General features: G+C 38.1%; 4 protein-coding genes across 4 annotated transcripts; all 4 read left to right on the plus strand.

The window, feature by feature from the left end:
- The first annotated feature begins 2,521 nt into the window (after window positions 1-2,521).
- On the plus strand, window positions 2,522-11,815 carry LOC145898328 (uncharacterized). Its single transcript, XM_082986757.1, has 27 exons — window positions 2,522-3,019; window positions 3,200-3,311; window positions 3,488-3,711; window positions 3,775-3,906; window positions 4,658-4,813; window positions 4,894-4,950; window positions 5,115-5,349; window positions 5,406-5,590; window positions 5,750-5,821; window positions 5,871-6,065; window positions 6,219-6,290; window positions 6,502-6,696; window positions 6,771-6,842; window positions 7,203-7,397; window positions 7,461-7,535; window positions 7,606-7,776; window positions 8,336-8,407; window positions 8,700-8,894; window positions 9,459-9,530; window positions 9,678-9,872; window positions 10,200-10,271; window positions 10,472-10,648; window positions 10,805-10,876; window positions 11,104-11,298; window positions 11,383-11,454; window positions 11,706-11,747; window positions 11,792-11,815. The coding sequence occupies exons 1-27, from the start codon at window positions 2,522-2,524 to the stop codon at window positions 11,813-11,815; spliced, it is 3,834 nt and encodes a 1,277-aa protein (XP_082842883.1).
- Window positions 11,816-11,831: 16 nt separating this feature from the next.
- LOC145898970 (uncharacterized) lies at window positions 11,832-14,172 on the plus strand. Its single transcript, XM_082987667.1, has 7 exons — window positions 11,832-11,900; window positions 11,975-12,046; window positions 12,150-12,335; window positions 12,394-12,465; window positions 12,589-12,780; window positions 12,956-13,027; window positions 13,225-14,172. Exons 1-7 carry the CDS (start codon window positions 11,850-11,852, stop codon window positions 13,603-13,605), a joined length of 1,026 nt encoding a protein of 341 aa, XP_082843793.1. The 5' UTR covers window positions 11,832-11,849; the 3' UTR covers window positions 13,606-14,172.
- A 2,400-nt stretch (window positions 14,173-16,572) lies between these two features.
- Window positions 16,573-20,612, plus strand: LOC145898958 (nucleolar complex protein 3 homolog). Its single transcript, XM_082987651.1, has 8 exons — window positions 16,573-17,101; window positions 17,354-17,506; window positions 18,006-18,321; window positions 18,528-18,768; window positions 18,956-19,135; window positions 19,389-19,577; window positions 19,944-20,106; window positions 20,305-20,612. Exons 1-8 carry the CDS (start codon window positions 16,636-16,638, stop codon window positions 20,448-20,450), a joined length of 1,854 nt encoding a protein of 617 aa, XP_082843777.1. The 5' UTR covers window positions 16,573-16,635; the 3' UTR covers window positions 20,451-20,612.
- A 1,557-nt stretch (window positions 20,613-22,169) lies between these two features.
- Window positions 22,170-25,224, plus strand: LOC145898963 (uncharacterized). The gene is made up of 2 exons (XM_082987661.1): window positions 22,170-22,287; window positions 23,438-25,224. Exon 2 carries the CDS (start codon window positions 23,439-23,441, stop codon window positions 24,888-24,890), a length of 1,452 nt encoding a protein of 483 aa, XP_082843787.1. The 5' UTR covers window positions 22,170-22,287; window position 23,438; the 3' UTR covers window positions 24,891-25,224.
- Window positions 25,225-27,274: the final 2,050 nt, after the last annotated feature.

Below are 27,274 nucleotides of genomic sequence, written 5' to 3' on the forward strand. Positions count from 1 at the left end.
CGGTTGCCTTGTTACGTGGGTGAATATCTTTATTACATTAGAAAACTCTTTTTTTTAATAGAAATACTGATATGCGGTTTGAAGTGCTTGAATTTAACAAGGACATTTTAACCGTGGACAAGGAAACTGTTGACCGCAAGTAGTAACACACAGTCATAATCTCATTGTTGGAAGTAGGATTAAAGTAATGTACAAGTGCTTGAGGCAGTGTTGATGACCCTTGCATTATCGTGAAAACATCATATCCTTGATTGTTTTTTCACCATAACGCAATAGCACCCATTGGGTTACGACAGAGGTTTTCTAAGTGTGCGTTGTGACTCCCTGGTGCGCTATTGTAAGTTTCCAAGGGGCTCGCGTTAAAAACTCTAATAAAAATTTTTTTGGATAATAATGCAGGCAAATAAAGTGGCATGAAAACAAATCGTAACTTCCTGATAGATTTATGATTTGTGTGTCGAGTGTTCTGTAAGTTTTTCAATGTGTGTCGCACGTGAAAAACGTTAAGGGACAACTGGTCTGCGCCGGTTACCGACCGATACCCATCCCCGGATGGGACAAGTTAACCAAACATTTTTTATGATAAATCGCCAGTCTTGCGAGGTATCCGTATAATTTTTACACAAACCATAGTTTATTGACGGATCTTTACAACGACATAAAATTATACAACTTTCAAAAACGGAAGCTCTATAATATGTGGCGTGCTATAAGTGGTATAATAAAAAGTTTTGTTTAAATTTGTTTTCAAAATTCGCTTGAAGTTTCTTACATTGAACACTGACTTTTTCGCATTTACCCGCGCTTTATGCGCCTTTACGTTTTTATCAAAATCGCAATTATTTCGCCCAATGTTTAACAAGACAAATGTTTGCTGGTGGTCGTATATTATGTCGCATGCAACATGCAGAGACGACTGTCAATTATTCACCTACCAACGACGTATCGTTCTGCGTGATCGATAATAAAAAATCGTCAATTGCGCATTTTAAGCAGTTTATGACGTTGAACAAATCGACATTTATTGAAACTATGCCGTAAAGTCCTTGCACACGCAGGAGAAAAACAAATCTTCTCTGTTTGCAAACAAACGCACCAGTTTTAGTGTTGTTATCGCTGTTCTTACATTAAGAGTTGTTCAGTTAACGTCTGTTTTTACTTGAGAATCTAATTGGGCCCTGTTTAATGCCAATGTTGAGTACAAAGGAAAATTTTACTCTCTTTGGGTTAACATAATGGTTGATGTAAAATCAATGAACCCTTTGGTAAAATATAAAGCAGATTTGGTTTTGTAAAGAAATTTATATTTTAGTACATCGCAACCAACTTTGTTTAAATGTCTACAATTTGGTTTCATTGTCAAAAACAATGCGTGTCATTGTGTGTAAATCACCTGACGGAATGGAGTTTACTTTACCATAAAGTTTACCTCACCCCCGTGAAATTGTTAACCTTTTCTGTTTTGCAAGCACACGAGCTAGCTTTAATGTTGACAAAGTAAAGTTTTATGACGTTGTAAGAGTTTATGTTTGTTTGATGGCATCTCCATTCAACTATCCCCGAATGCACATAGTCCTGATAATTTTGCGCGTTTATGCAGAACTAAAGTTATGAGCACGTCATTTTTTACTTTAACTGTATCAATGATATTATTTTGCGTTTCGTGAATTTACAGAGTGTTGTTGGTTTGAGGATGGAGTGTTGTTGGTTTGAGGATAGAGTGTTGTGGGTGTGAGGATAGAGTGTTGTTGGTGTGAGGATGGAGTGTTGTTGGTGTGAGGATGGAGTGTTGTTGGTTTGAGGATAGAGTGTTGTTGGTGTGAGGATATTGGTGGTACAAGGATGGAGTGTTGTGAGTGTGAGGATAGAGTGTTGTTGGTGTGAGGATGGAGTGTTGTTGGTGTGAGGATGGAGTGTTGTTGGTTTGAGGATAGAGTGTTGTTGGTGTGAGGATATTGGTGGTACAAGGATGGAGTGTTGTGGATGTGAGGATAGAGTGTTGTTGGTGTGAGGATGGAGTGTTGTTGGTTTGAGGATAGAGTGTTGTTGGTGTGAGGATATTGGTGGTACAAGGATGGAGTGTTGTGGGTGTGAGGATAGAGTGTTGTTGGTGTGAGGATGGAGTGTTGTTGGTGTGAGGATGGAGTGTTGTTGGTTTGAGTATAGAGTGTTGTTGGTGTGAGGATATTGGTGGTACAAGGATGGAGTGTTGTGGGTGTGAGGATAGAGTGTTGCTGGTGTGAGGATAGAGTGTTGTTGGTGTGAGGATGGAGTGTTTTTGGTCCGTTTAGCGGTGATTAGTACCGTTCCACAACTTCATTGTCGTGAAACAAAATGCGCTTTTTAATTCATTTCAAAAATGTTTTATCGAGATCAAAACATAATAAAATATTGTACCGAAATTCTGCTGTAATAGATCTGCTATTCCATACAACTACATTGTAAGCAATGGCGTCAAGTTAATAGAACTTTTTAAAACCTAACTGCTTATTGTGGTAGATAACAAAAGGGTAGCCTAGCCATGGAAAAAAAATACGGTTTGGGTGAAACGTTTATGAATGCTCGTGAAAAGTTTGGCCCAAGTGGTTGGGCCAAAAGTTCATCCGGAGCGTCGTTTCCACTACCCAAAGCATCAAAATGGAATGAAATTCAAATTAAACTGCATGGTTGTTCAAGGTCGGCTACAGGCAAACATGGAGACAGCGAGAAACAGTTTCGTTTAATTCGCGAAACCGTGGAAGAAGTTACTGGAGGGTCTGTGAAAAAACTAGATCAAAATGAAATGATATTAACCATTGCACATGAAAGCCTTAAAACATTAGATTGCGTAAAAACCAAGTGCCGTAATGGCGAGCTACTCGAAGAGATCAACACCCGACTGAAAAGTTGCAAATATAGAGATGCAAAACCCGTCACATTCATTGAAATACTCTCTAATGGAAGTAAGAAGACAAAAACTAACATTCAAGGAGCTCGCGAAAAATGGTTCGTTGGCGAGAGTGCAAAACACAAGTTGGAAGTAAGTAAACTTAAAACAAAGTTACTAACTAAAAACAAAACAGAGATCATTAATTACTGCTACTAATGGTTTAAGCTTTTCTTCCACAATTATTTAGCAGTAATCTTGACGATCTAAACTTATCCAAAAGCCTGTTGATGCAGTAGCTATAATGTGCCTTTGTTAAATTCTGGTTTTAAGAGTGGTACAAACACTGAAATAACACAAGAAAAAGCACAAAATTTAAACTCTGTGCGGAAGAAACTTGCCTGCAGAACAGGGGTGATCCTTCGACATGCGGAAAAATTGCAAAGTAAGCTTACGAAATCCAACGTATCCATTCCAGGTGAATAAAGATAACTGAAGGATAAACTGTGCTTGAACAAAAAAATGGTTTTCATACTATAATAATTTCTTTCGGGGCAGCAGTAAAAGTAGAGCTTTTGACTTGCTTGAAGAAAATGCCCCTAATGCATGTATTGATTACAGAAATCGGTAAGCATGAATATCAAGCAGTCCAAATCGTGCTACCTGACGTCGATACAAATGGGGGTTATTGCATCAAACGTCAAGAAATTGAAAGGATATTCGGGCAACCCAGTGTCGCTAACACCCCTGTTGCTATCTACTCCATGGCCGGAGCTTTTCGCAAAGGAAAATCGTTTATGTTGAATTTCTTTTTGCGGTATTTATCTGCGGTGAACAAGAACGCGGTAAAAGATAATTAAATTTGTGCAAGCGAAAAAAAACAGGTCAACGGTATACCAACATTTTAGACTGTGGATTGGTTGACATCAAAAGAAGATAAACTGAACAAAGGATTCATTTGGAGAGGAGGAGCTGAGAGACACACGCAGGGAATTTGGATTTGGGATGAACCATTTTTTATTCAAACACCAAAGGGAAAAGTAAAACTGCTGTTTAGTTACTCGCTATGGATAAGTGTATCAGCATCAATATGTACAACCAACATAGTTTGGACAACTTTTTTTGCGAGGCTCCGTTATATTAATATGCAGTTTATTGGGTATCTCTATAATTTCTGACAACTTGGTAACTTTTGTTACCGCCTGGTGCAGGTCAAGAATAAATCCCAAAGTTTGGTGAAGTCATATAACACGGCTAACTTTACAGGTTCCACAGCCAATTAACCCCGCCACAAGGATTTAACTGTAATCTCCAGATTAAAAATTTTTTTTTAATCTGCAGCCCAGTTCATGGAATGCGACGCGATCAGTAAACAACGCAAATTTAAAGTATTAACGAACAGTCATACTTGGCGAACAGGTTGAGTGTGAATAACACGAAATTTGCAAAGGGACAACTTCGGTACACGACATCTTAATTCACTTTGGTTATAACAGTCCGGTATCATACACAGTATTAATTAGCAATTTAAATCACAGTGGACTGCATTACATACGAAGATATAACATAGACTTGGTGGGTAATTGTGAGGTATTTATTGTTGCGTAATATATTCGCGCGTAAATCACTTGGGGTTTCACGAATATCACCACGCTCTTCGGTGGGTTAGTCGACCCTTCCTGCTTTGTTTGTTAAGTTAAAATTCACGGGACTTCTTTTCATTATCTTTTTAAGGTACTAAAACCTTAGCCCATATTTACTAAAACCCTAAAAAACTACGCCGTGTTATAGGTCGCATTGTTTCTGATGGACACTCAGGGAGCATTCGATCACCAAAGCAGTGTTAAGGATTGTTCTGTTATATTTGGACTCAGCATTCTTTTGAGTTCTGTACAAATATACAATGTACAAGGTCAAATACAGGAAGATACTTTGCAGTATCTGCAGGTAAAGCTCCTTTTCAAATATAATTTAATTTTTTTTGTGACATCGCTTGTTTTTCATTCATATTCCTGCTTATGTTTTAGCTTTTTACGGAATATGCCAAACATGTCAAGCATAGTGATGAAGAACCACTATTTCAGGTCAGTTAAGTAGTTGGTTATCGCTTTTCTGAAATAAACCAATTAAACTGCGCTGGGCGGTAGATTGGAGAGTAAACCGCAAACAGTATACACTGTTTCGACATATCAGGTCTCTTTAGTGCAACTGGTACATCATGTTGCACAAGCAATGTACATGTTTTTAGGAACTAATGTTTCTTGTTCGCGACTGGTCAGACAGTTCTGCTTCATTCGGATTTGAAGGAGGAAATAAAGTTTTGAAAAACGTGCTACAACCTAAGTCAGAACATCAGGACACTGAATCCGTTCGAAACGACATAGAAAAGTCTTTCCAACAAATAACATGCTGCCTAATACCCCACCCTGGACTTAGTGTAACCGAGAGAAGTGAAAGCGACGGAAACGACTTAAAAATATCTGGTATAAATAACCCTGCTGGGAAATTATTTGTTTTTCTTATTATTGCTTTGGAACAGACGTGAGAGACCTTTTCTTACAAACTGTTGACATCATGGTGCGGGAACTTTTTTCACCGGATAAAATTGTGGCGAAACGAATCAACAAAAAACCCGTGACTGGAATTGATCTCATCAACTACACACTTTCCTGCTTTGAAGTATTTAGTAGCGGAACAATGCCGGAAGTGCAAACAATTATGCAGGTATTGTGCTACTGACATTTGTATTTGGAGTTTAGACATATATTTGCGAAACCAAACTTATAAACTATAAAGTTTCTTTCATAGCATAGTATGTAAGTTAACGAAGTATGCTGTAGCATAAGTAGTGCATTATTTTCAATGAACTTTTGTCTTTAATAGGCTACAGCCAAAGCTGCTATTTTAAAAATCATTCAAGAATGCAAAGAAACCTACAGGGATCAAATGAATTCGGTAAGTTTCTGCCGAAATCTATTCAGCAATCTTGCAATTTTTTTTTAAGAAATTGGAAAACGAGTACCGAAGTTGTGCAGAAATACACGAATTCCATAAAGAGTCCAAGACGCAAGCTTTACAAGAATTTGATAAACAACGTAAATTAGGAGACGAAGGGTTTATCGCCAAGTACCGGAAAAACCTTGTGGAAAACATAGAACAGAAATTGGCTGAGTTTGAGCAATTAAACAAAACTGTTAGGGTAAAGATATGTTTATCTGCTTGTTCACAACTGTCATGCTTGTTTCCCATTTTAAAAAGCGTAGTGTAGCCTTCAATAATATAGGAAATTACTCATATATTTATTGTAAGAAATACTTATCATTACTTTTTCTTTCCCTTTGAAAATCTCCAGGAAACCGTCAAGGATGAAGCCCGTGACGAAATGGATAACTCAAGGAACAACTACATACACTGGATTAAAAAAGTGAAGTCTGATTTCCTATTTAGTTTTTGGCACGAGCTTTGTCAGTTTTCTTAACAAATAGATCGAAGATAATTATTAACGTTGGCTCTTTGTTGTGATGTGCTCGCTTAAATACTGTTTGATGGTTTTATTAGGTTTGACTTGGAGGAATTCGTCGAAACGTAACGATAACTATTAACTTAACACTAATTTTTTTTGCCCTATTTTTTAGTACATTGGTGATGAATACGTTGATGAATTGTCGCTCATTAATGAAGATCAGAAGTGCAGAAAAGAGGCGGTAAATTCGTTGCAGACGAAAACAAGCAATCTCCCACTGGACGTTGTTTTAACCTATAAAAATCACCTCAAAAAACAACTTTCTCTTGAATTTGAAAAGTTTGAAGAAAGCAACAAACACACACTGGTAAGTTCGGATCTAGGCATATTTTTTGTTTAAAAACATAGTTTTTGAATTGTTGACAAATAGTTACATGTTAGGAGAGACATAAACAACAGCTTGAAACAAATTCCAAAAATGCATCCAACTCATACAAAAGAATGATAGAAGAGGTATGTGATTATTTTGGAGTTCCGGTAATCTCATTCTATTAGTACTACTTTTGTGAAGGCAAAAAAAATCATTAATGCCATCGTCAATTTGCCACATAATGTGGTACATTCATATCGCTGTAAACTATAACATAGAAACCTAATTTCAACGTTTACGAGTGTCGTTGGCGTAATTGTTATGTTCAACCGCAATATAATACTGTTTTTTACACATTGAAGTTAATTTCGTGCGCGATGTAAGCTGCCAATGTAAAAATAATTGCAACATTTGCGTTTTGTTTTTTTATCAGAATAGCAAACAGATAAAACAAAGAGGGGCATTGTTTTGTGCGCTAACGTAAGTTCATTAAAATACGGCAGAAAACTAATCAGTGCATATTGTCCGACGATGAGTTTACTGATGTTCACAACCTTGCTGAAAACAAAGCCTTGAATGAATTTGATGTTGCATTCACTGATAATAACGATGAATACAAGGATTTGGAAAGAAGGGATTTACTAAAACGTATCCAACAGATCAAAGAAAACTATGCAAAGTCCAGTCAAACTAGAAGGGTAAAGCTAATCGCCACTTTATTTTAAACAAGGAAAGTTTTTAAAATGCGAAGTATTTGTCAGGAATTGGCTCAGAAAAAAATTATAGCGGAGACGTTAGAAGATGTGAAACAAGAATACGTTTCTGCAATGACAAATGTATGTTTTATACTTGACTGTAAAGTGTCTATATAAGTATTTTTTATTATGAAACGTATTTGTAATTTAGACAAACTATGTTGAAGAAGGCGAACTCGAACAACTACATTTGGAAAGCAAAACAAACGCAGAAACTTATCTGGTTTCCAAAGACAATTTGTATGAGAAATGCAAGGAGCAGTTTAATGCAATGATCGAAAATGAATATAAGGATATCAAACGGGTAAACGAAGAGGCAAAGGTACTTTTACACATTTACACATCTAAACAACTTTAATCTCGGAAAAATAATTCACTTAGCATAGTGCGCCCCTCCAAATTCGAATTATACAATTTAAATGGTTTAATGTAAAAACCTAACTCTCAATACAAAAAGGTATTAAAATGAAGTTGCCCAGCGACTAATACTGGACATCAGGAAAAGCTATTGCATTCTCACCGGGCATACAACAGTTTTGCCTCAACAAATTTGCGTTGGCATCAAATGAGTTTAATCAGTATTTAAAATATCCACCAATCCGACCTGACTGCGAGATCGTTAAGTAGGGGCTCGCGCATTAAGGTGACCATGCTTTATCATGCGATAGCATAAAACACTTTGTCTCATGGCTGTTGGTAGATATTCCCCACACGTAAACGTGAAGGTCATTTTGCAAGTGTACGCTTTACGCAGCAACGTTACGTGACCACAATACACCCATGCACTAAAATGGTCCCACATCTCACTGGTTACAGTCAGTCGTAATGTGTCTACTTCATTCGACTACAATAATACTGAAAACTGTTCGTTTATGCATTAGATAATATTGGATCAGGAAGGAAAAGCAGCTGTCGGAACTGCTAGCATCGCCTTTGAAGATTGCCTAAGAAATGTAATTACTTTTATTACAAGCTAGCATCACTCTTGTCATATTTGTTTAGTCGTCGTACTTGTTTACTTCAAGTCGTACTTGTTTAGGCTCCTTTAAAACACAGTGTTTTTTATATTTATTGCGTTGTCGACTTTGCCCCATAAATTTAAACAAATGCATGTGTCTAATTTGTTGAATGCACATGTTGTATTTTATGTACCATGGTGAGCATTGCTGATCTTTCATTCTACTAAAGTAGTAAAATTACCAATCCGCCAGTAAAAACACTTTTACAATAACGCTTATTTCACAGTCCACCTCTGGAAACTATGTTGACCAAAGAACTTTGCTTGAGGTCGAAAAGAAATCTTGGAGTGAAGCTTTAAAAATATTTGAGGAAAAAACAATAAACCTACCCAAAAAAAATAAAAATGATTACCTGCAACAACTTAAAGAAATATTGAGTCGGCAAGAGCAACAACTCAAGCAAAATAGCATCGAAAAGCTCGTACGTTGATGCCTTTGTTTTGGTACATAATTGGTCTGTGCACATTTAGGGTTAGAGCCTATGCCCGAAACTTTTGGGTAATTTCGAATCCAAAATAAATCCGATACATATTTGCACAGCTGGAAAATAAGTGCTTGTATGAAGAAAATTGGGAACAGATTTTATGTTTTGTTTAAATTTAAACAGACACTGCGAGAAAAATTGGTAAAACTCACAGTCCTTTTTCTAGGGGAGCTGTATGACCGTTTACTTTAGGGTTTTTTACAACTTGTGTAGCATTGTTTATTTGCAGTTTGAATTTGTTTACACTTTAATGCATGTTTACTATTTTCCACAAAGTAGGAGGCGTAATTCCTGTACATTGGATTTCCAGCTGCTTATTTTACTGGATATCAAAATGATTCTAATTTGGACGTTTTGTTTGCTGACTAGTGTGGGGACGTATCACATCAGTATCGCAAAATTTGTTTGGAAACTTGTTAGGTGTCGTTATCAGTAAAATGATAATAGTATCAGAAAAGTTACCATTTGTTTTTTATGTAAACAAAAACATTTTAATTTCAGGAAAAAATGAAGAATTCTTTAGAAAAGTTGTCGGACCTCAGTTTTAAGAATTACATGCAATCAATGAAGTCGGTAAGAAAAAGATCGATTTTGTTGGTCTACAACAAAATATCATAAACAACTTGTAGGAACAAGGAAACCACCACAAGACACAATATAATGCTGCACGTCATGACTTAGGTGCCAATGTAATATATTAAAAGCAATTTATATCTGTAGAAATGTGCAGAGCAGATCATGTCCGATGAAGATTTTAACGAAGCTCACAAGAAAGCAAATACCGAAGCATTGGAAACATTTGAAAGCTCAGATGTTGGTTTGAACACAACTGAAAGAAGCGAGACAAAGGAAAAACTTCTACTGCGAATCAATGAGCGTCAAAGTAAACTTAAAGTGGCCGGAGAAAGGAATTGGGTAAGGAAATTACAAAAACTGCCGTACGGACAACGAATGTTATTTTTTAGCATAGTGGAATAGTAAATATCCTGCAAAAAATGTATCGGGCCTATAGAGAAAGTAACAACATAAAGGAGAAGTCTTAACACAAAAAATGTAGTTTTGGAAAAATCATTGCAACCTAAAACAATCATTTAACAACTCTGCACTCAGGAAACCTGTATAAAATACATATTTTAATGGTTCGGTGTAAGTAAAATATCTTGTGTCCATCAATGTCAAAAAAACAACAACCAGGGTTCACGTTTCGTTTTGCTCATTTAGTTACATGATAATTATTTGCAGGAACAAGTCCAAACAAAAACTATCGAAACACTGAACGCTGCGGCAATTGTGTATTCATCTAAAATGGAAGAGGTAGCTATGCAAAAATAAGTGCAAACAGACAATTCTTTCCATACCGGGATTCGTACCCTGGTTATCCTGGTCAAGGAATGCGGTCAAAGTCTGTTTTTCCGCGTGATACACTGTATTCGTCAAGACCCGAATTAGAATAAATTTAATTTTTTGGCTTGGACCAAAATCGCAAGGACCAAAAACAAACTTTACGTTTTCAGACATGCATTCAAGGTTACGTTAAGGAACTTCTCCTCGAAGAAGCATCTGCCAGAGGCAAACAAAAAGCTAAAGAAGTTATCCATTTGGTCAGTGATAAATCTATCGTGGATAAATGTATGGAATTACTAGATGCCATCATTGACAACGATTTTGAAGAAATCAAAATGAAAAACAAGGTTTGCTATTTGAACATTTGGTTTGAAAAGTAAAGCGATCTGTCAGCAATTATTTTGATGTAATTAAATCTAACACAACTGCCTTATGCTGCTTCATATATACGCAATACGAATGTTTTCTAACAACTTTAACATAAACCAACAACCTAACTTTAGGAGCGAATGGAACTGGAATTTAGCAAGCTCATAACAAAAACCATGGAGTTTCATACTGCTGTAGTGAACGAGGTAGTCTTTCAATCACCTTTGTACAGGGTTGTGTCATAATTGTTAACGACCAATAAAAAATTTAATACCGCCGATAAATGTTAGTCAAATATTATCTGCAACCGGCAGGTAACTGGTTCGACGCCGATTTTTTGTGTTGGGACGTCCCTACGATTCACATTCAAATCTTAATCTTTCGGCCACTGCCTACGCTGGCTAAATATATTATCAAACTGTTGGGTTTGTAGGGAAGTGGCGGAAAGTACGTGGAGGAACGTTTGATGCCAGGATTGGAGCAAAGTTGCCGGGTTCAAGCTCTTCAATTTTTAAAGAAGGAAACCAAACAATATCCAGGGGAGGTTGTTGCAAACTATCAACGTGAACTGGAGATCCAGTTGTATCAGGAATGGAAAGAGTTCCAGGAGGGAAATTGTCACAAGTTTGTAAGTTCAGTGTTACAAATGTGGAAGACATACATTAAAAAAAGACATAGGAACTAAATCTGAATCAGATGTGTGTTTTTTCAGGTGAAATTGAAAGTTGAACTTGACAAGGAAGTAGAGTCTGCATGTAACAAGTATCAGGAAATTATGCAAGAGGTGTGTTTTTACTAGTGTGTAAGCCCAAGCTGTCTCGCCAAAGTCGTTTCTCGTTGACCGAATCTGTGATGGTACAAACAATTTGGTTTTGAATTTAAGCAAATTTAAAGCAAACACTTATACACCATTGTATCAAAAGATTCACTTGGAGAGCCAAATGCCAATCTTAGCTATTCCACTAAATTTGTACAATTTTAAAGCTTATTTTTCATTTTTTTTCATTAATAAGGTAAACGTAGATATTTTTTTAGACTTGCGCAAATGAAATTATGACCGAGGAAGCATTTGAGAAAGTTCATCAAAAAAATCATAAAGGAGCAATTGAAGAATTTCTTAGCTCAAAAGTTGGCGAAAGTTTTGAACTTAAGAATGACGAACAAAAAAGGTTGATAGCTATGATGCAACAAGTCCAAAGCAGCTATAGAAAAGCAAATGAAACAAAAAGGGTAAGTAGGCCCTATATTGTTTTTGCCAAAATTTCGAAGAACGAATCATACTCATTTGTTTCTATTGTTTGAAGAGGGCAGCTGAAATTGAATCATTAGAAAAATTGGAAAAAGCTGGAAACACCTACAAGCTTGAAATAGCAAAGGTAAAAGACCCATGAGTCAATATGGTTTCTACTAAATTTTCAGTTTTGCGTCTAGAATCATGCCATTAGATTCTCTGTTACAGTTAACTTTTACTTTTGACAGACTTGCAACGACAAATACGTTGACGGAGAGAAACTTGAACAAGCTCACAATGAGAGCAAGGAAAAAGCTAAAACAATTGTCACTTCTTTTGATAAAAAACATCTCATCAAAGACTTCATGTCAAAGTTTGAAGAATTAATCGACAACGAATATCAAAAGATACAGAACAAAAACAAAGATTTAAAGGTAATACAGGCGAAATATCCTAGTTATCATGCAAAAAAGAAACTTTATCGTTTTGCAGGATAAAGCAATTTATCAATTTCGACAAAAAAAGCTTGATGCATACGAAAGCTACCAATGTACCATAGACTTCGTGAGTGACTATATTCTGTTTTTTTGCAAGTAATGTTGCTGCTATTTAAACAATTCTGATATCATACTTGATTGAAAGTACTGTTTGTGCGGAAGATTTTCATTCGACTTTGTGTGTTGTTAGATGACTCAGCAATACATGGAAGCAGACGAAATGAAGAAGGTTCACCAACAAGAAATGGACAAAGCATTGGACGAATATGATAAAGGGGGACTTAGTGAACCTCAAAATGATTTTAAGTTGTTGAGAACTCGCCTGGAAGGAGACATACAAAGACATTACCAACTTGTTTCCAAAAAAAACAATGACTTAAAGGTAAAAAAACACATTTTCAAACTGTGCTCTGTAAGCACGACCATCTATATTTTAATATTTATATAACACATTATCAGCTCGTTGGCAAACGAAACAATGATTTAAAGGTAAACGGAGAATATTTAGGGAAGCGTGCAATTTTTAAGCTGAAATAAACTTGACTTTTTTGATACAGTGGATGCTTGAGGAAAAAGGTGAGAAGGTTTTACAAAGCATCAAAATGGCCTACATTAAGTTAATGGATGAGGTGGGTTTGTTTGTGTGTTTAGAACCAAACAAGATTTTACATCATGTTTTGCAATCCATGATAGAATTTCGCCTTTATTACGTGTTACTTTTTTGCAAACAATTGTTTGAAAAAAACTAAATCTGCCAGTAATAATTATCATGTGCTTCTGCTGAACCAACTACTAATGTTGTTTCTTTCGGTTTTGCACTTTAAAGGTGTGCAATGAAACATACGTTGAACCGGCGCTTCTGCATGAAACGCACCAACAATTCATGAATGAAGTTGGTGAAAGGTTTACTGACGAACTTGGCGAAAACGCATTCGACATAGTGGAAAAGTTAATTGAAAAATGCCACAATGAGTTGGACGAAAATTACAAAGCCGTCGAAAATCTGAATGCAAGTGGCAAGGATATTCAGCAACGTAAACGCAGAGAAAGGTTTGAATTCATAGCTGGAGGAGTTGGTAAATTTGCTGGAGGGTTTTTGGGAATTCCGTTCGGTCCTTCCGGTGTGAAAGGTGGAATTGAAGTTGGTAACTCTATAGGCCAAACAATCGGGTACTTTTTGGCAAAAGTTACCGAAAGTAAAAAATAAATTATATGTAAAACGCACTCACAAAAAAGAAGAATTACCGTCCACAACCAAAATGCAAACTACTTTAGTAATAATTTCTATCCTGTATTCGATAATAATCATCCCATTGATACCATTTTCATAGCACAAATGAACCATGTACATAGATTATACGCCTAAATGTCATTCTTGTGTGGCGTTTTGACAACAACTTGAAAATGAGTGTAAAAATAACTTTATATTTTAAGAAGGAATTGCGAAGATAATATTTTCTAGGGTTTTGTTTTGATTTATGTGTAAATTTTAAAACAAATGATTGTTCATGCAAATTTTTCAACGGGCGTGTGTTCATTCTCAGTTTCATTCAATAGCAATAGACTACTAACCTTAAAATGTGTATTATTTATGCACTGTTAAAAGGTTTGGTTGCGGAAGTCACATGGAAAGTTTTGGACCAACAGCCTTTATTAATGTGTCAGTATGTCATGGTGTGGGAAGATTGGCGGGCTCTTTGGCGTATGACTGTTATTTGTGCTGTTAAATTTTGTGCGTTTTTCTTCTTGTTTCATTTGTCTTTACATGAGGATAGGAGGCTGTAGGTTGTTGTTGAACAGATAACTAACCTGATGACAATGACGCTTGACGGAATTTGAATGAAATGCTCCAATTGTGGTTTAACCGGCTCAATCCTGTAACAACAAATTATTAACTTGTTGAGGGTTAAATTGGTGAAATATTAAACTTCACCGGCAGAAAAATTTAGAATATACGCAGCGTTTCATTACCTGTGCTTTAACTTTCGTTGTTATACGTTTTCCCGGACTATTTTACCTGGCAGTAACAATAGTGAAACAATTTTCTGCCTAACTCAAATTAGCATTTCGTTCTGTTCATTTAAAAGAGACGCAATTTTTTCTTACAAATCAGAAACTATCAAGAATTTTATTGGTAATATTATTATCATGTACTGATATACATTCTTGTGTAATAGCTTGTCACAGCGAATTTTTGTTTGTATAGAATTTTGCTGAAACGTGTATTCTCGATTAGAGTTTTTTGTCGATTATTTCTTTTATCGTCTGAGTAAGCCAAATTTAAATGCATGATTTTTGTGACCTTATTATGACCTGCGGCTCATAAAACCAACAGTGCTTTGCCGGATCAAGGCTGTAAAGTTTCAAATCATTCATGTATTCATATGATGCCCGATTTCAAACAAATATAAAAGTAACTGTTTTGGTTTGTTACATCTTGTGTTGAAACAACAGCAGCAACACGCAACCAACATACAAGTCCACCTGTAGAAATTGTGGCAGCTCCAGTAGCAAACATCATACAAGGACATCGCACTTCCAAAGTTATTTATTGCTTAACCGAATTGTCACTGGTAAATTGGTGCATAGATTTAATGCATATATCTCGGGTCAATAAGGCCGAGTGTTAATAAATGATTGCAATATGCCTGGCAGCAACAGAAGTTGTATATTAATAAATGATGTCCACCTTAATGCATTTAAAAGAAATAATGTAAATTTCAGTCAAAATATGAAGTGGGTTCGTTTACTGCATCAGTGAATTGATCTCAGACCGGTTAAAACTTGATTTTTTGGTTACTATTACATATTTTCGCAAATTCAAAAATAACTGAATAAAAACTACCAAATTTTGGTGTCACTGCGATAATGAGTTTAAAGAGATTTCTTCAGTACTTGTGATTCATTATTTGTAGGCTGTAGGGCTGTGGGTGAACATCGTTTTTTTCCCTAAAAGTTTGTCTTAAATCGAACAGTTATCCTAAAAACATTGCATCTCAACTGGAATTCAAACCCGGCTATCACGGTAACCAATCCTCTGGCAGTTTGGCCGTTGTCAATAAACCATTACCACAGACTAAAATTGTTCTGTGGAATCTCCTGCTGTGTTTTCTCACTAAACGTCCCAGATCATCCCTCGGGTCAAGGTCAAAAAGAAGTATCATACCAAGGTCCTCCGTCGGGTGCACTTTCTAGGTGTTCCGGCGGATGAACTCGCACCGAGACTGTTCTCGCGTTTTTGTGCTTCATTCATCAACCATATGCAAAAAAAGGCGAACTGCTGGCGTTCTGCCTGGCTGTAGCATGGTATATACAAACCTGGCCAACTTACGGTGAAACCCCTAAAAATGGGGGTTATTTGGGTAAAACATGCAAAAACCTCAAGGTTGAGAGTGAACACAATTCTTTACGAACAATATTCCCATTTTAAATTATTTTTGTTGACACAAAACCAACATTCTCTGGCATATCTCTGTGGTAAAATGGTTGAACAAGAAGGTGATGAAGATTATATATGCAGCAAGTTACAAGAAGCTGGCATTCAAAAAGAGCGACCAAAGACTGTAGCACCACACGCATGTTTCCCAACTTAATTCTTTACACATTTGGAACACACACGAAGGGTGCTATGCAGAACCCCCGCTGAACTTTTTGCTTGGCTTAAAACGTCATAAGTTAAGCGCCGATTGTCGGGCGCTTAAAACCCCGCATAACTTTCAGGCATAGCAACTGCTTCACGATAGCAAAACTCCACTGCCAGGTCCCAGAGTTCGGGTGTAGTCGACAGTCGGTAAAACGCGCTTGGAACAATTTAAAGTTGCGCCACCTGATATTGCAACGTGTTTTCCTAATTAATAAAATAAGTCTGCTCACTGAGATTTAGTAGCTATAGTAAAGAACACGCATCGCAGACTTTAGTTCAATTATAGCAGCCCGCTAAACTCATTTGAACGCTGCAGGACTGCTGCGGAAATCGGTAACTTAAGATTGCTCTGAACGTATACTATCCTATTATGCACAACTTACCTTTTCATTGCAAATTGGCGCACAAATTGATCGGTGTGAATGTGATTTTTGCATTTTTTCCGAAGAAAATAAAACTGCTGAAGGTACAGATATAAAAAAAACACTGTAGGAAAAATCGGATGAGAGGATCAATACGCCACGACAAAAACGTGTTGCACTTGCTGTTTATATATTATGTTCATTGTTTTATTGATGACATGAAATAAATGTGATGGGCATGAATCAGAAACGTAAAGGTAAATTTGAAGAGGAAGAAAGCTTTGAAAAAAAGCCGCGTTTTACCAAGGGTGAGGAAAATTGTGCTTTGAACAAGGAGAATGTAAAATCAAGACATCTGCTCCCAATAAAAGTTGCGTCGGGAAAATTTGTTGCGCAAAGTGTCGATGTGGAAAAGGATGACAGTGACACTGAACAAACCGTGTCCCCCAAAGAAGACCCAGAGCAGCTATTACAAAACAAGCAGGAATTATCTCTCAATAGGAAGCAGAAAATAATCAGGGTCAAAAACAAGATCGCCAAACTAGCGTCGGCCGTCGTCGCTGAACCACAGGCAAATGTAAAACACATCAAGCAACTACGGTTAATGCTGGAAGATGAAAAATCACCAGAAAGTTGTGTTATTACCAGAAAACTTGTCATTGCATCACTGGCTTGCTTGTTCATCGACATTATACCAGGTTTGTAAATCCCTTAATTAACTTTCTAAAAGGTGTTAAACATGGGCTATGTCTATGTATATATGTTTGTGTAGAAACATTTTAAGCCATTACTTTACTAATATCCATGTTGTGCCCTATTACTTTGTTCTGACTTCTCAGAGGCTACTTAAAGTTGACCAAATCCAAAATCCTGAATCCTGTTTATATATATAAATTTGTTACTAATTTTGAAGTTGACCATGGTTAGTTGAGCTTCTCATTGTTTTGTAGGATACAGAATACGAGAAAGAACGGAAAAAGAAAAGCAAGTGAAACTTAGCAAAGATGTGAAAGCTCTCACAGGTTTCGAGGAGAATCTTTTGCACCAGTACCAACTGTTCCTTCAATACCTTGAGAAACTGATCAACAAACGAAAACATCCGGGTAAAAATAATGTAAACTACCGTATTTTACGGACCATAAGGCGCAATTTAAATCCTTTTTTTCCTCATAAATTGATCGTGCGCCTAATGTATGGATCAATGTATGGATGCTTTATTGCCTACACTCAAAACTAGTACCGATACTATTATTATATAAATAAACCACCGTCTTACACAATAAACTACGGTAAAAGCAACTAGCAACTGTGATATTCACTAGGCTCATTTTTTCTTTTGCTCATTGTACTATTGTGACTTGCTTACATTTATTACGTAACAAGTAAACTTGACTTGCTTACATTTATTACGTAGCCTTATAATCGGGTGCGCTTTATGGTCCGTAAAATACGGTAGGTGTATTTTTTAAGAAAATTACAATATTTTAAGAAACATAATAATAACTCTCCAATCCAAAACATTTTGTTTCGTATTCTGCCACAATTAGGCAATCATATTCCTGAAAAACCTTGCATGCTTCTAATTCTAACTATAATTTTCAGGAAAAGGGCAACTGCTTTCGGCAGAAGCTGATCGAAGTCTAGGTGAAGTTGCCATACACTGTTTATGTGACTTGTACATAAAAACATCTCACTTCAATTACCATAACAACATTACTTTGGTTGTTGTTCCAATTGCAAATGATGACCCTGATGTGGAAATAAGAAAACAATGTTGCGATGCCATAGCAACCATCTTCAAAACTGATAAACTCGGTTCATCAACCTATGCTACAGTTAAAGCCATGTCTAATGTCACTAAACAAAGGGGGCCTAGAAAAGTAAAAACTGAATTTCTGGACACACTTCTTTATTTAAGGTGAGTAGTGGATGATTTATGTTCAATGCAAGGCATTATTTTGTTTTTTGGCTGCTATGTTTTAATGTTCAAGGCAATGGCATTCCATTATTTTGAAAATATTTGGTTAATGAGTTTAAAATGTTTAAAATTTTGGTGTGTTTATTTTTTATGCTGAATTATGAAGTATATAAATCATTGGTGTTTCAAAAAAAAAATGTGTTTAGAATCACAAAAGTTGATTATTCAATGATCGCGCACACTAAAACCAAAGCGGAAAGGAAGAAGGCAAAGGAAGCAAAAAAGAAAATGTCGAGAAGGCAATTGAAACACATGAAGAAGCAAAAACTAATTGAAAATGAGTTGAAGGAGGCAGCAGCCACTGAAGATATTGAGCAAAGAACTCAACTTCACACTGAAACTGTACAACTTGTTTTCCTCATGTATTTCAGAATATTAAAGCATAAGGTGAGACCTTCACGATAAACTTTAAGAAATCAAAATATTTGTTTTTAAGCAATGCATATTTAAAAATTTAAATTTGTGTGTGTACTTTGTCAAATTAAATACAAATCTTTGTGAGAAATTATTGGGATTTAAATGTAAGATACATTTAGCATACAATGGTTTTATAGCTAATCATGTCATTATGTAGTCTGATGAAATGGTTCGCTGTCGCTCCATATTACCTTCTGTGTTGGAGGGTTTAGCAAAGTATGCCCGCCTTATCAATGTTGACTTCTTTGGTGACTTGATTCAACATCTGCAACGTCTTGTTGCCTCCGGTGAACTTACAATCAGGGAAAACCTCCACTGTATATTTACAGCTTTTCAGGTATATTATATATATATATATATAGGAGCATGATGTCATGTAACAAATTGTGACATCACAATATAGCTGCCCCCTGGAAATATTAAAACTAGGTGCCTATGTTTAAGTGTAATCATTTTCAAACCTGGCATGTCCACTGCTTGGGAAAATGCTAAAAATGATTTTCCCTGTACTTTCATTTGACCCATTTGTTGGTGATATTCTTGACAGCATCAGCGACAAACTGACTGACCTGTTTTTAATTTCTGTGTAGATTTTAACAGGTCAAGGCGAAGTGCTTAACATAGATCCTGCGAATTTCTACACGGTCATGTTCACTCAACTTAATGATCTTCCATTCAACAACCAATCCAAAAAATCAAACACAGACAACAGCCAGGGAAACTGTTTTACAACAGCCATAGATTGTGTTGAAATGATGCTTAATAAGCGAAGAAAACAGGTATGATCTCTAGGTGAATACTTAAAGCAATGGATGTCGTTTCAATTCCAACCCAACTAGCAGTTTGTATTATGTTCATTCCAAAATTCCCCACCTTACAGATAATGCATCAAACACTAAACATTTTAACAAATGCAAAAAGTTATCATGTGAATAAAATACATTATTTCTGTGAGCTGCAGACAGATGCTCACTGTTCAACCTATAAGGTCACATCAGTGGAGTTTGGTATGACTCTTCTAGATGACTTTGTCGGCCAAACGGTCAAGCAAACATTTCCACTTGATGGTGACTGATCATATTATTGGCTCCACTTTGCTTATGTATAATATATTACATTTGCTTAAACATCAGTTATTTTTGCAGGTGACAATCACTGCTCTCAAATCTTTTATCAAGCGCTTGTCAACAATCTCGCTTCATGTACATCAGTCTAAATTTGCTCTTGCAGTATTGGAAGAAACCAGAAAATTACTCAACAGCAACAGCAAGGCAGCTTCGTTATTTGATGTTGAGTCACAATCGATAGGTTAGTAAATGTGTACAAACACAATATGATGATATTAGAAAGGTCGAAAATGATTGAAGCGGACCTAAAATTTGTCATTAATACGTCACTAACAGCAATCAGCAAATAACGTTGGCGCAGCCAATATTGTACCACAAACACACAAAGTCACACATGCTTGACAAAATGATTTTTGTTTTTAATAGTGCTTTGTTTCAGGCACATACGACCCTAAAATAGACGATCCAGAAAGAAACGGAGCAAATTCGGCGGTTTTATGGGAAAACCACTTGTTGCTTCGCCACTATGTGCCGCTAGTGAGCCAGACGGCTGTACGATTTTTCAAAGATTTCAACGCTCAATAAAACTAGTGTTCTGCAGGGTGGCCCTTTGTTGTTGTTTTTTTTTTGCCGCTGTTGGTACAAATTATGTCAGTCTTATATAAAACCGCCTGTGATGCCAAATTAACTTTTTGTATCCAATTTAAACGAACCAAGCGCTACTTGCTTTACCATCAGAAAAGTTTATTCAGTTGACCGAATGGTTCCTGTACATTCCACACTTAGCAAGTTTTTTCGTGAATTTCCTGCTAACACCGTGGAATTGGCTGGGTGATGTATGGTGGTTCGGTCCTCTACTACCATAATCTGAGGCTGTCGTTCGGTAAAGCGGGTCAATCTTAACCCCGTAACCTTGCATTAATTCAGGTTTCTTGAATCTTTCCGGCAATGCGCCAGGAATAAATTTCCCAAACTTTATCACGGGTTCCTCATCTACAGTTGGATTTTCTTCAGCCTTTTCCACCTTCACGCAATTACATTGACCGGAAAATGCCATTATTATAATAATGAAAAATACGATTTTGATGTTGGTTTTACCACTGCGTTATGAGCCCAATTCCAATTGTTACGTAATAACCACCCTAAATTACGTCATACACTGACAATTATGAACCCAAGAAAGGACAGCAAATGCATTAAGACTATCGGCGTGCTGACAAGTCATATCGTTCTTCTTAGATTTGTAATATTTTAACTTCTAATCGCGTGTAGCAAGATTCAGAATATCAACACAATCAAATACGTAATTCCGTTAATCCCACACTAACGTAAGGTGGCGCCCGTAACCTGTATGACATCACAATCGTCAATCAGACAATCCTGCCTTTTTGCATGACATGTTTAACGGAAGCAATTTTGATTGTGTCGACAAATTTGACCAAGCAAATAAGCCATAGCTCATCATGTCAAAATAATATAAATAATCCTAAGTCATCCGTCTGTTTAAAGTTTCGCCTGTGTTTGCAGGCATCATCAGTATCGCTAAAAACAAACACAAACAACGCAGTTAACCAACAGTAAAACAAGAATACTAATCCGTTACTGAGTCTCTGTTAGCCATAGAGACTACACAGGCGGTTCAAAGAAATTAAACTCTCACTCACCATGTCATAAACAAAACCATCTAACTACAAAGCAACAGTTAAACTTAACTTGGCAGGAACATTTAGTCATTCTCACTTTACAGTCATTATTAACGGGGGATATTTGCTTGACCCTGCGGGACCCTGGATTAACAGCACATTTAAAACCAATAAAATAAAAATAGTTACAATTACGATAATTGTGAAAAATATTCGTCAGGTTGTCGTTTATAAAGCAATAAATCGTAGACACGTTTTTCTGCAAAATGTTTATCTAATGTTTCGGCTCCAACCTTTCACAAAGCAAGTTGTGCAAAACATGAGGCTACAACTCAAGGTAAAGTAATCCCAATCATTTGGGAGGAATACCCTGACCGCATGACAGAAGCTCAGGGAAATGTAAAGTTAAAATTGCAACAAATTTAACAACCCTGCGGTTTAGAACCCCATATACGCACAATAACCACTGTTACCAACGTGGGTTTCACAGAGACATAAATCAAAACGAATGTGAGTTGTTTTGCTGCGCAACCCGGCAAGGCACATACACACATTCATACGACGAAGCACGCGCACACTCACGCGCCATGCACACACAACGTGTGTGGTCACCTGCACATTCATTCGAATCCAGCGGCCACCGCCATTTTCGAACAGTTTTTCTGGTGGTCGGTGGGCAGATTTGTGGGAAAGAATACCTGCCAGTCTTGGGTAGTGTCGCCGACATCGAGTCGCGAAGGGCGGTTCGACTTCTCAGTAAGGACACAAAACTGTACAGGGTGAGAAAAAACTTTTTCTTGCCACCAGAAGTTGGCGGTTGCCGATGGACGTGTGAGAAGCAAGGTAGTATTGGATGAAGCATTCGCATGTAGCACGGGTGCGGGGGGTTCAGTGCGAAGTTTGAGGTGTGGAAAGGGGATTTAGAAGCTGTTGGATTAGCGGCTAATCTGGCGGCGGAGAGAACACCTTTGCCAGGATCCGGTTTCATGAAGGTTTTTATGGATATTTTCCCCTGCGAGTTTTCGGAAGAGCAGGTGTTAATGCTTATCAGTGTGATTGAGTTACCCAGTGTTAAGATGCTGGATCAGAAACAGAGCTTTTCGATGAAAGACGCAGACCATGTAATAAGATTATAGGAGAGTCGCCCCAATGCTGAAGCTACTGCGAGACATTCACGCCCCATCGGGACTAATTTTGCTCCACGTTAATCAAGCTTAGCACAGTGTCCTGTGCGGCTCAAAAGTCTGGCGTTAACTCACTTTAGTGGCTTTGTAGGGTGGAGTTGTTTTGCAGGGGCGGTAAAAATTACAGACCACCCGATCTTGTGCCATTCAGACCCCAAGCAACGGGTGCTTGACCGCGTGTAAAAATTTAGGTGTGCGGGTGGCGAAATTTTCTTCATGGTCGCCCAAAGACGGGCAAACATTTGCTGTAAACAGCGCCCTACGACACTGGCGCGTTCGCCCTTCACTTCTATGAAGGCGGGAAGGTTGGCACATTAAACAGGGTGGGGCTGGTGTAGTTATGCAACGCAGGAGTACAAGAGTATGAGCAGGGCGGAATCCAGACTCAGACAAGGTCTTCGATCACTCGGGTTTGGTCGTGTCTTGTACTCTGCATCCGAGAGGCAGCTGTAATGACAGGTGGATGAGGAACAGTCAGGTTGTATGTAAATGAGATGTCGAGCTAGTAGAGTGATTCACGCAGTTGTAGTATTTGTGATGTTGCGAAATTGCAGCCTTATTTCCAGTTGACAATAAAACATATATTGCAACGACCACCATTTATTAATTTTGTCTTTTTTGCAAGTTTTTTTCCCAGTTTAATTTTATTCACTCATGTTTTTTTTTCTTCAAGTTGTTTTGCAAAGTTGCTTTAACCGGACTTTTCTATAAACAGGTGTAAAAAACACTAAAACTTCGTTTGCAGAATGACATTCATTGCCTCAATTTTCCAATGGTCGCTGATCTTGAAACTCGTATTTTGTTCGAGCGAACACAGCTCTGTGTCCTTGCACAACGACAACCGACCAACGGGTTTCGATCTTCAACAATTCGGTCTTTCAACTCGGCACAGTTATTACGCGGATGATTTCGATATCGCGAACGTGGCTGATGAAAACCCCTGGAACGAATGGGTCCAAGAACTTGTGCACACAACGGATATTAGGGGCAGCATTCAGAAGGCCCTGGATACTCCACGTTGGTGGTTGGCGTGGGAGCATCTTCATCCTTCCACGCGGGAAAAGGTGATAGAGGATGTGATGCCTCTTCTTCTTGGTGGAGGAGGAAGCGGCTGGAAGTTGCATTGTTCCGACGCCTACAAGTTATGTCAGGTGGACAAAAACTGCCAGAGCAAGTTCCGGAACTTTGTTTCCTCCTGTTCACCAAACGCAGGGAGCAACATCATGCAGAGGATGCTGAATATCGCCAGTAGCAACGGGTTCCCTCGCAGGAGGCTGGTGAGATCTGTTCGTGAATTCAAGCAGAAGAGCAGGAGGATAAGAACAAGGAAGAGGAATAAATTTAGCAGGATCAAGAAAAAGGTGAAGAGATTTCGACCAAAGAAGATCGCCTCCCAGTATCTTCATCATTGGATGGGAAGAAGATGGAAGAAGGTTTTCCACAAGAGGTTGGCGGCTCATGATCAAGATATGTGTCCTCCAAAGTGCGTCGAGGCTCTCATTCTTCTCAACAACACGATCTACAGCTCGCTCCTTGCGCACTGCGACTGCACATTGGAATCCCTGCTCCGCAAGCACGCGAATGCGACCGCGCGGAATTCCGTAACTCGTAATCCCTACACGATGCAACGCTTATACGGAACCGAAAGTAGCACGCCTATTCCCACGTGGAATCAGGGATTCTGTCAAAGGCAACAAAAGAAAGCGCGCGAGTGTCGACCGCGGTTGTTCAAGGCCCGCGGTGGTCGGCTGGGTTGTACCGAGTCACGTGTGAGATGTGAACACAACCCTAGGTGTAGGAAAGCGCAAATGAAATTCCTTCGAAGTTGCTCGCAAGTGATTAACGGCTTGCAGTGCACGCGCGCTTGCGTCGGCGCCATTGCGAATTTGCAAAGAACGTCGCGACATTTCAGCACCTGTGTGTGCGACGGAGCTGAGGGAAGAAACTGCCGCTCAATACGTTCGAATATTTTCGAGCTATGCGGATGCAGATCGACTGCGTTTCAACGATTTCGCGGCACTTGGCCCACCCGAAGTCCCGCGCGAAGACGATTAAGATGTCCGAGCGGACGTAATACTGTAAAACGCGTAACGTCAATAGAAAATGTCAGTAACGACTCTGACAGAAGGCGCCAAGCCTTGCGATATTTAAGCACTATGCTGTTTACTCTTTTTGCCTTCACAAGTTTAAAGTTTTAAACACATTTGTTTTTCCGCGCAAAAGAGATTTATATTGTTCTAGTTTTTCTTGTTGTTTTGCATCGAACGTCTTCAAAAATTTCGTGCGTCTTCTTTTATATTTCTTTTTTTGATCAATCAAACTTAACATTTGTTGATTTTACTTTCCAAGTGTTACAGAAAAGTAGAGAATGAAAAGGCCAAAAGTTTCGGCTTTGTCATTAAAATGTCGCTGTCATAAACAACGACGCTGAAAATCTTCAACAACGATATTTAATAAATCAGGGTCTCTTTCGTACATTTCCTGCACCTTTTCTTTATACATTTATATATATTATATATGTTGTTGCGCACAGACCATCTCTTTTCTTTGGGTCACATTGGCCTCAAAATGCGCAAACACGGAAAACTCAATCACTACGTTTACCTTTGGTGAAAGAATTCTCACTAAGCAGCACTTTGGAAACTTTACAAAAAAATGTATAGATGGTGATAAAGTTTGACCACAAAGTTTACAAATTGTTGTGGGATGTTGTCCGCAAACCACAGTTTGAGAGATTTAAACTTGATATAGGAATTCTGTAACGCGCCCACTGGAAATAACAGCACCGCTTGCAAGAGTTGTCACAGTAAAACCAAGCATGTTTTGAATGCGGCGTTCACAAAAACTTGTCCATGTTTGTTCAAATATTCGTTAATATTCCAGTTATTTTTCAGTGGGTATTTTCAGCAAACCGAAGTTGCAGAAATTTAAACTTGATATAAAAACTCCACAAACATCCACCAAAAGTAACAAGTAAATGCGTCCTTGCCCATGCTCTAGTGCCGTTTCAGACTTCACCACCAACAGTTCCCCGCAAATGGTTTCAATCGAGCGTTCACTCATCGGCCGTGGCACTTACTTCACGAACGTGAAAGTGATTTTGAACCTGGATACTGAAAACCAAGAAGCGATGACTGTGGATGTTTTCATCGCTTTCGTATTTACGTTTGTTACCGGGAGGCGTGTGGTTTGCACCCTTCACTGAATCTTGCGATCATTAACGTTGAATCCACGCCAAATATCGTCCCCAGTCACGTAAGCTTCCACAAAAACACCAGCAGAAATTGCAATGATTTCAATTCTTCTTTGACAAGATTTTTACTTAACTTTAAATTGAACATTCGAAATGGTTTCTTTCAACGTGACGTCATACATATCCATAAAACAAACAAAAATATTTAACGGAGCAAAACAGTTGGAAATTCCCCCATGAGTACAGAGCATATATCGCACGTGCATAAGTTATGATTTTGTAGTCGTTTGTATTGTAACGGTCTGATAACACTGAAGGAAACGTAGCGGCCAAATCATCGCATATCCCTGTGTGTGTTCTCATTCTATATGAGGCGATCAACGCGAAATCCAGTCTATGCAAGCCATGGAACTTATCGTGGGTACGATACCTTGGATTTGGGTAATTAAGGTATCCGATTTCTCGATTTCGGGATCGCCGCAGACGATATGGGTGCGAAGACGATTTTTATCGACGGTGAATGGCGATAAAAATTCCTGAATGCGGTGGGTCGGACACGCAATTATAATCGCGATAACATAATTATTATTCTATGTAAGGTAAACCCCGAAACATGCAAATGCCAACCGAAAGTAACTGGGGAAGAGGCTGCTTATGGCGCTGTGGTCAATAAACAATGAGAACTTGTTGTAATTTTTAAACACGATGCAAGGTTTGCGTTGCATTGAACAAACCTATGCAAAGCAACAAACAAATCCACAGCAATGTAAAACATCAACAAAAGCGTCCATATAAATTGATACGTTCTACGCAGGTTAACCGAAAACTGTTATCAGTGCAGTAGAATTTCAATATTTTGTCACCGTTGTAGAGAAGACTCGAGTCGTCCGCCGTCTGTCAATATGTGACCATGGGCGTGGAAACGGGTTTACAGATTTCCACCCGTCGGATTTGACTGTGGATTAAAACTGTGGGTGGGTTGGCAACCATTCATAACAACGACTCCCGACTATTTGGAGGAGAATCGTGGCCTCCCCAATGTCAACAAGCGCCCCACCTTCCGGCAAGAATAATACGCCCATGTGAGGATTAAAGACACAATCGAGCCCCAATTCATCATTCTAGAGTATTCTCGTGCTTCGCGAAGAGATGTGATGGAATCTTGTTATGGCACAGCTTCCGCGCGATGTCTAACGCCATCGCGATTCGTGACGTATTCGAAAATGAGATGACGTATCGTGCGCGAATTGGCGAACGTCAAAATGCGTCGGTCGTCAACAAAAATGTGAAGACCACCCAAGGGATGTCAATTTAGAGACATGAGGAGCCGGTAAAGTTGCCTGGGTCGTTTTTGCTCTCCGCCGGGAGGTTTGTTGTCTGGCTTCCAGA

This window comes from Ascidia mentula, chromosome 4 (assembly GCF_947561715.1).
Source record: "Ascidia mentula chromosome 4, kaAscMent1.1, whole genome shotgun sequence".
Lineage (NCBI taxonomy): Eukaryota > Metazoa > Chordata > Ascidiacea > Phlebobranchia > Ascidiidae > Ascidia > Ascidia mentula.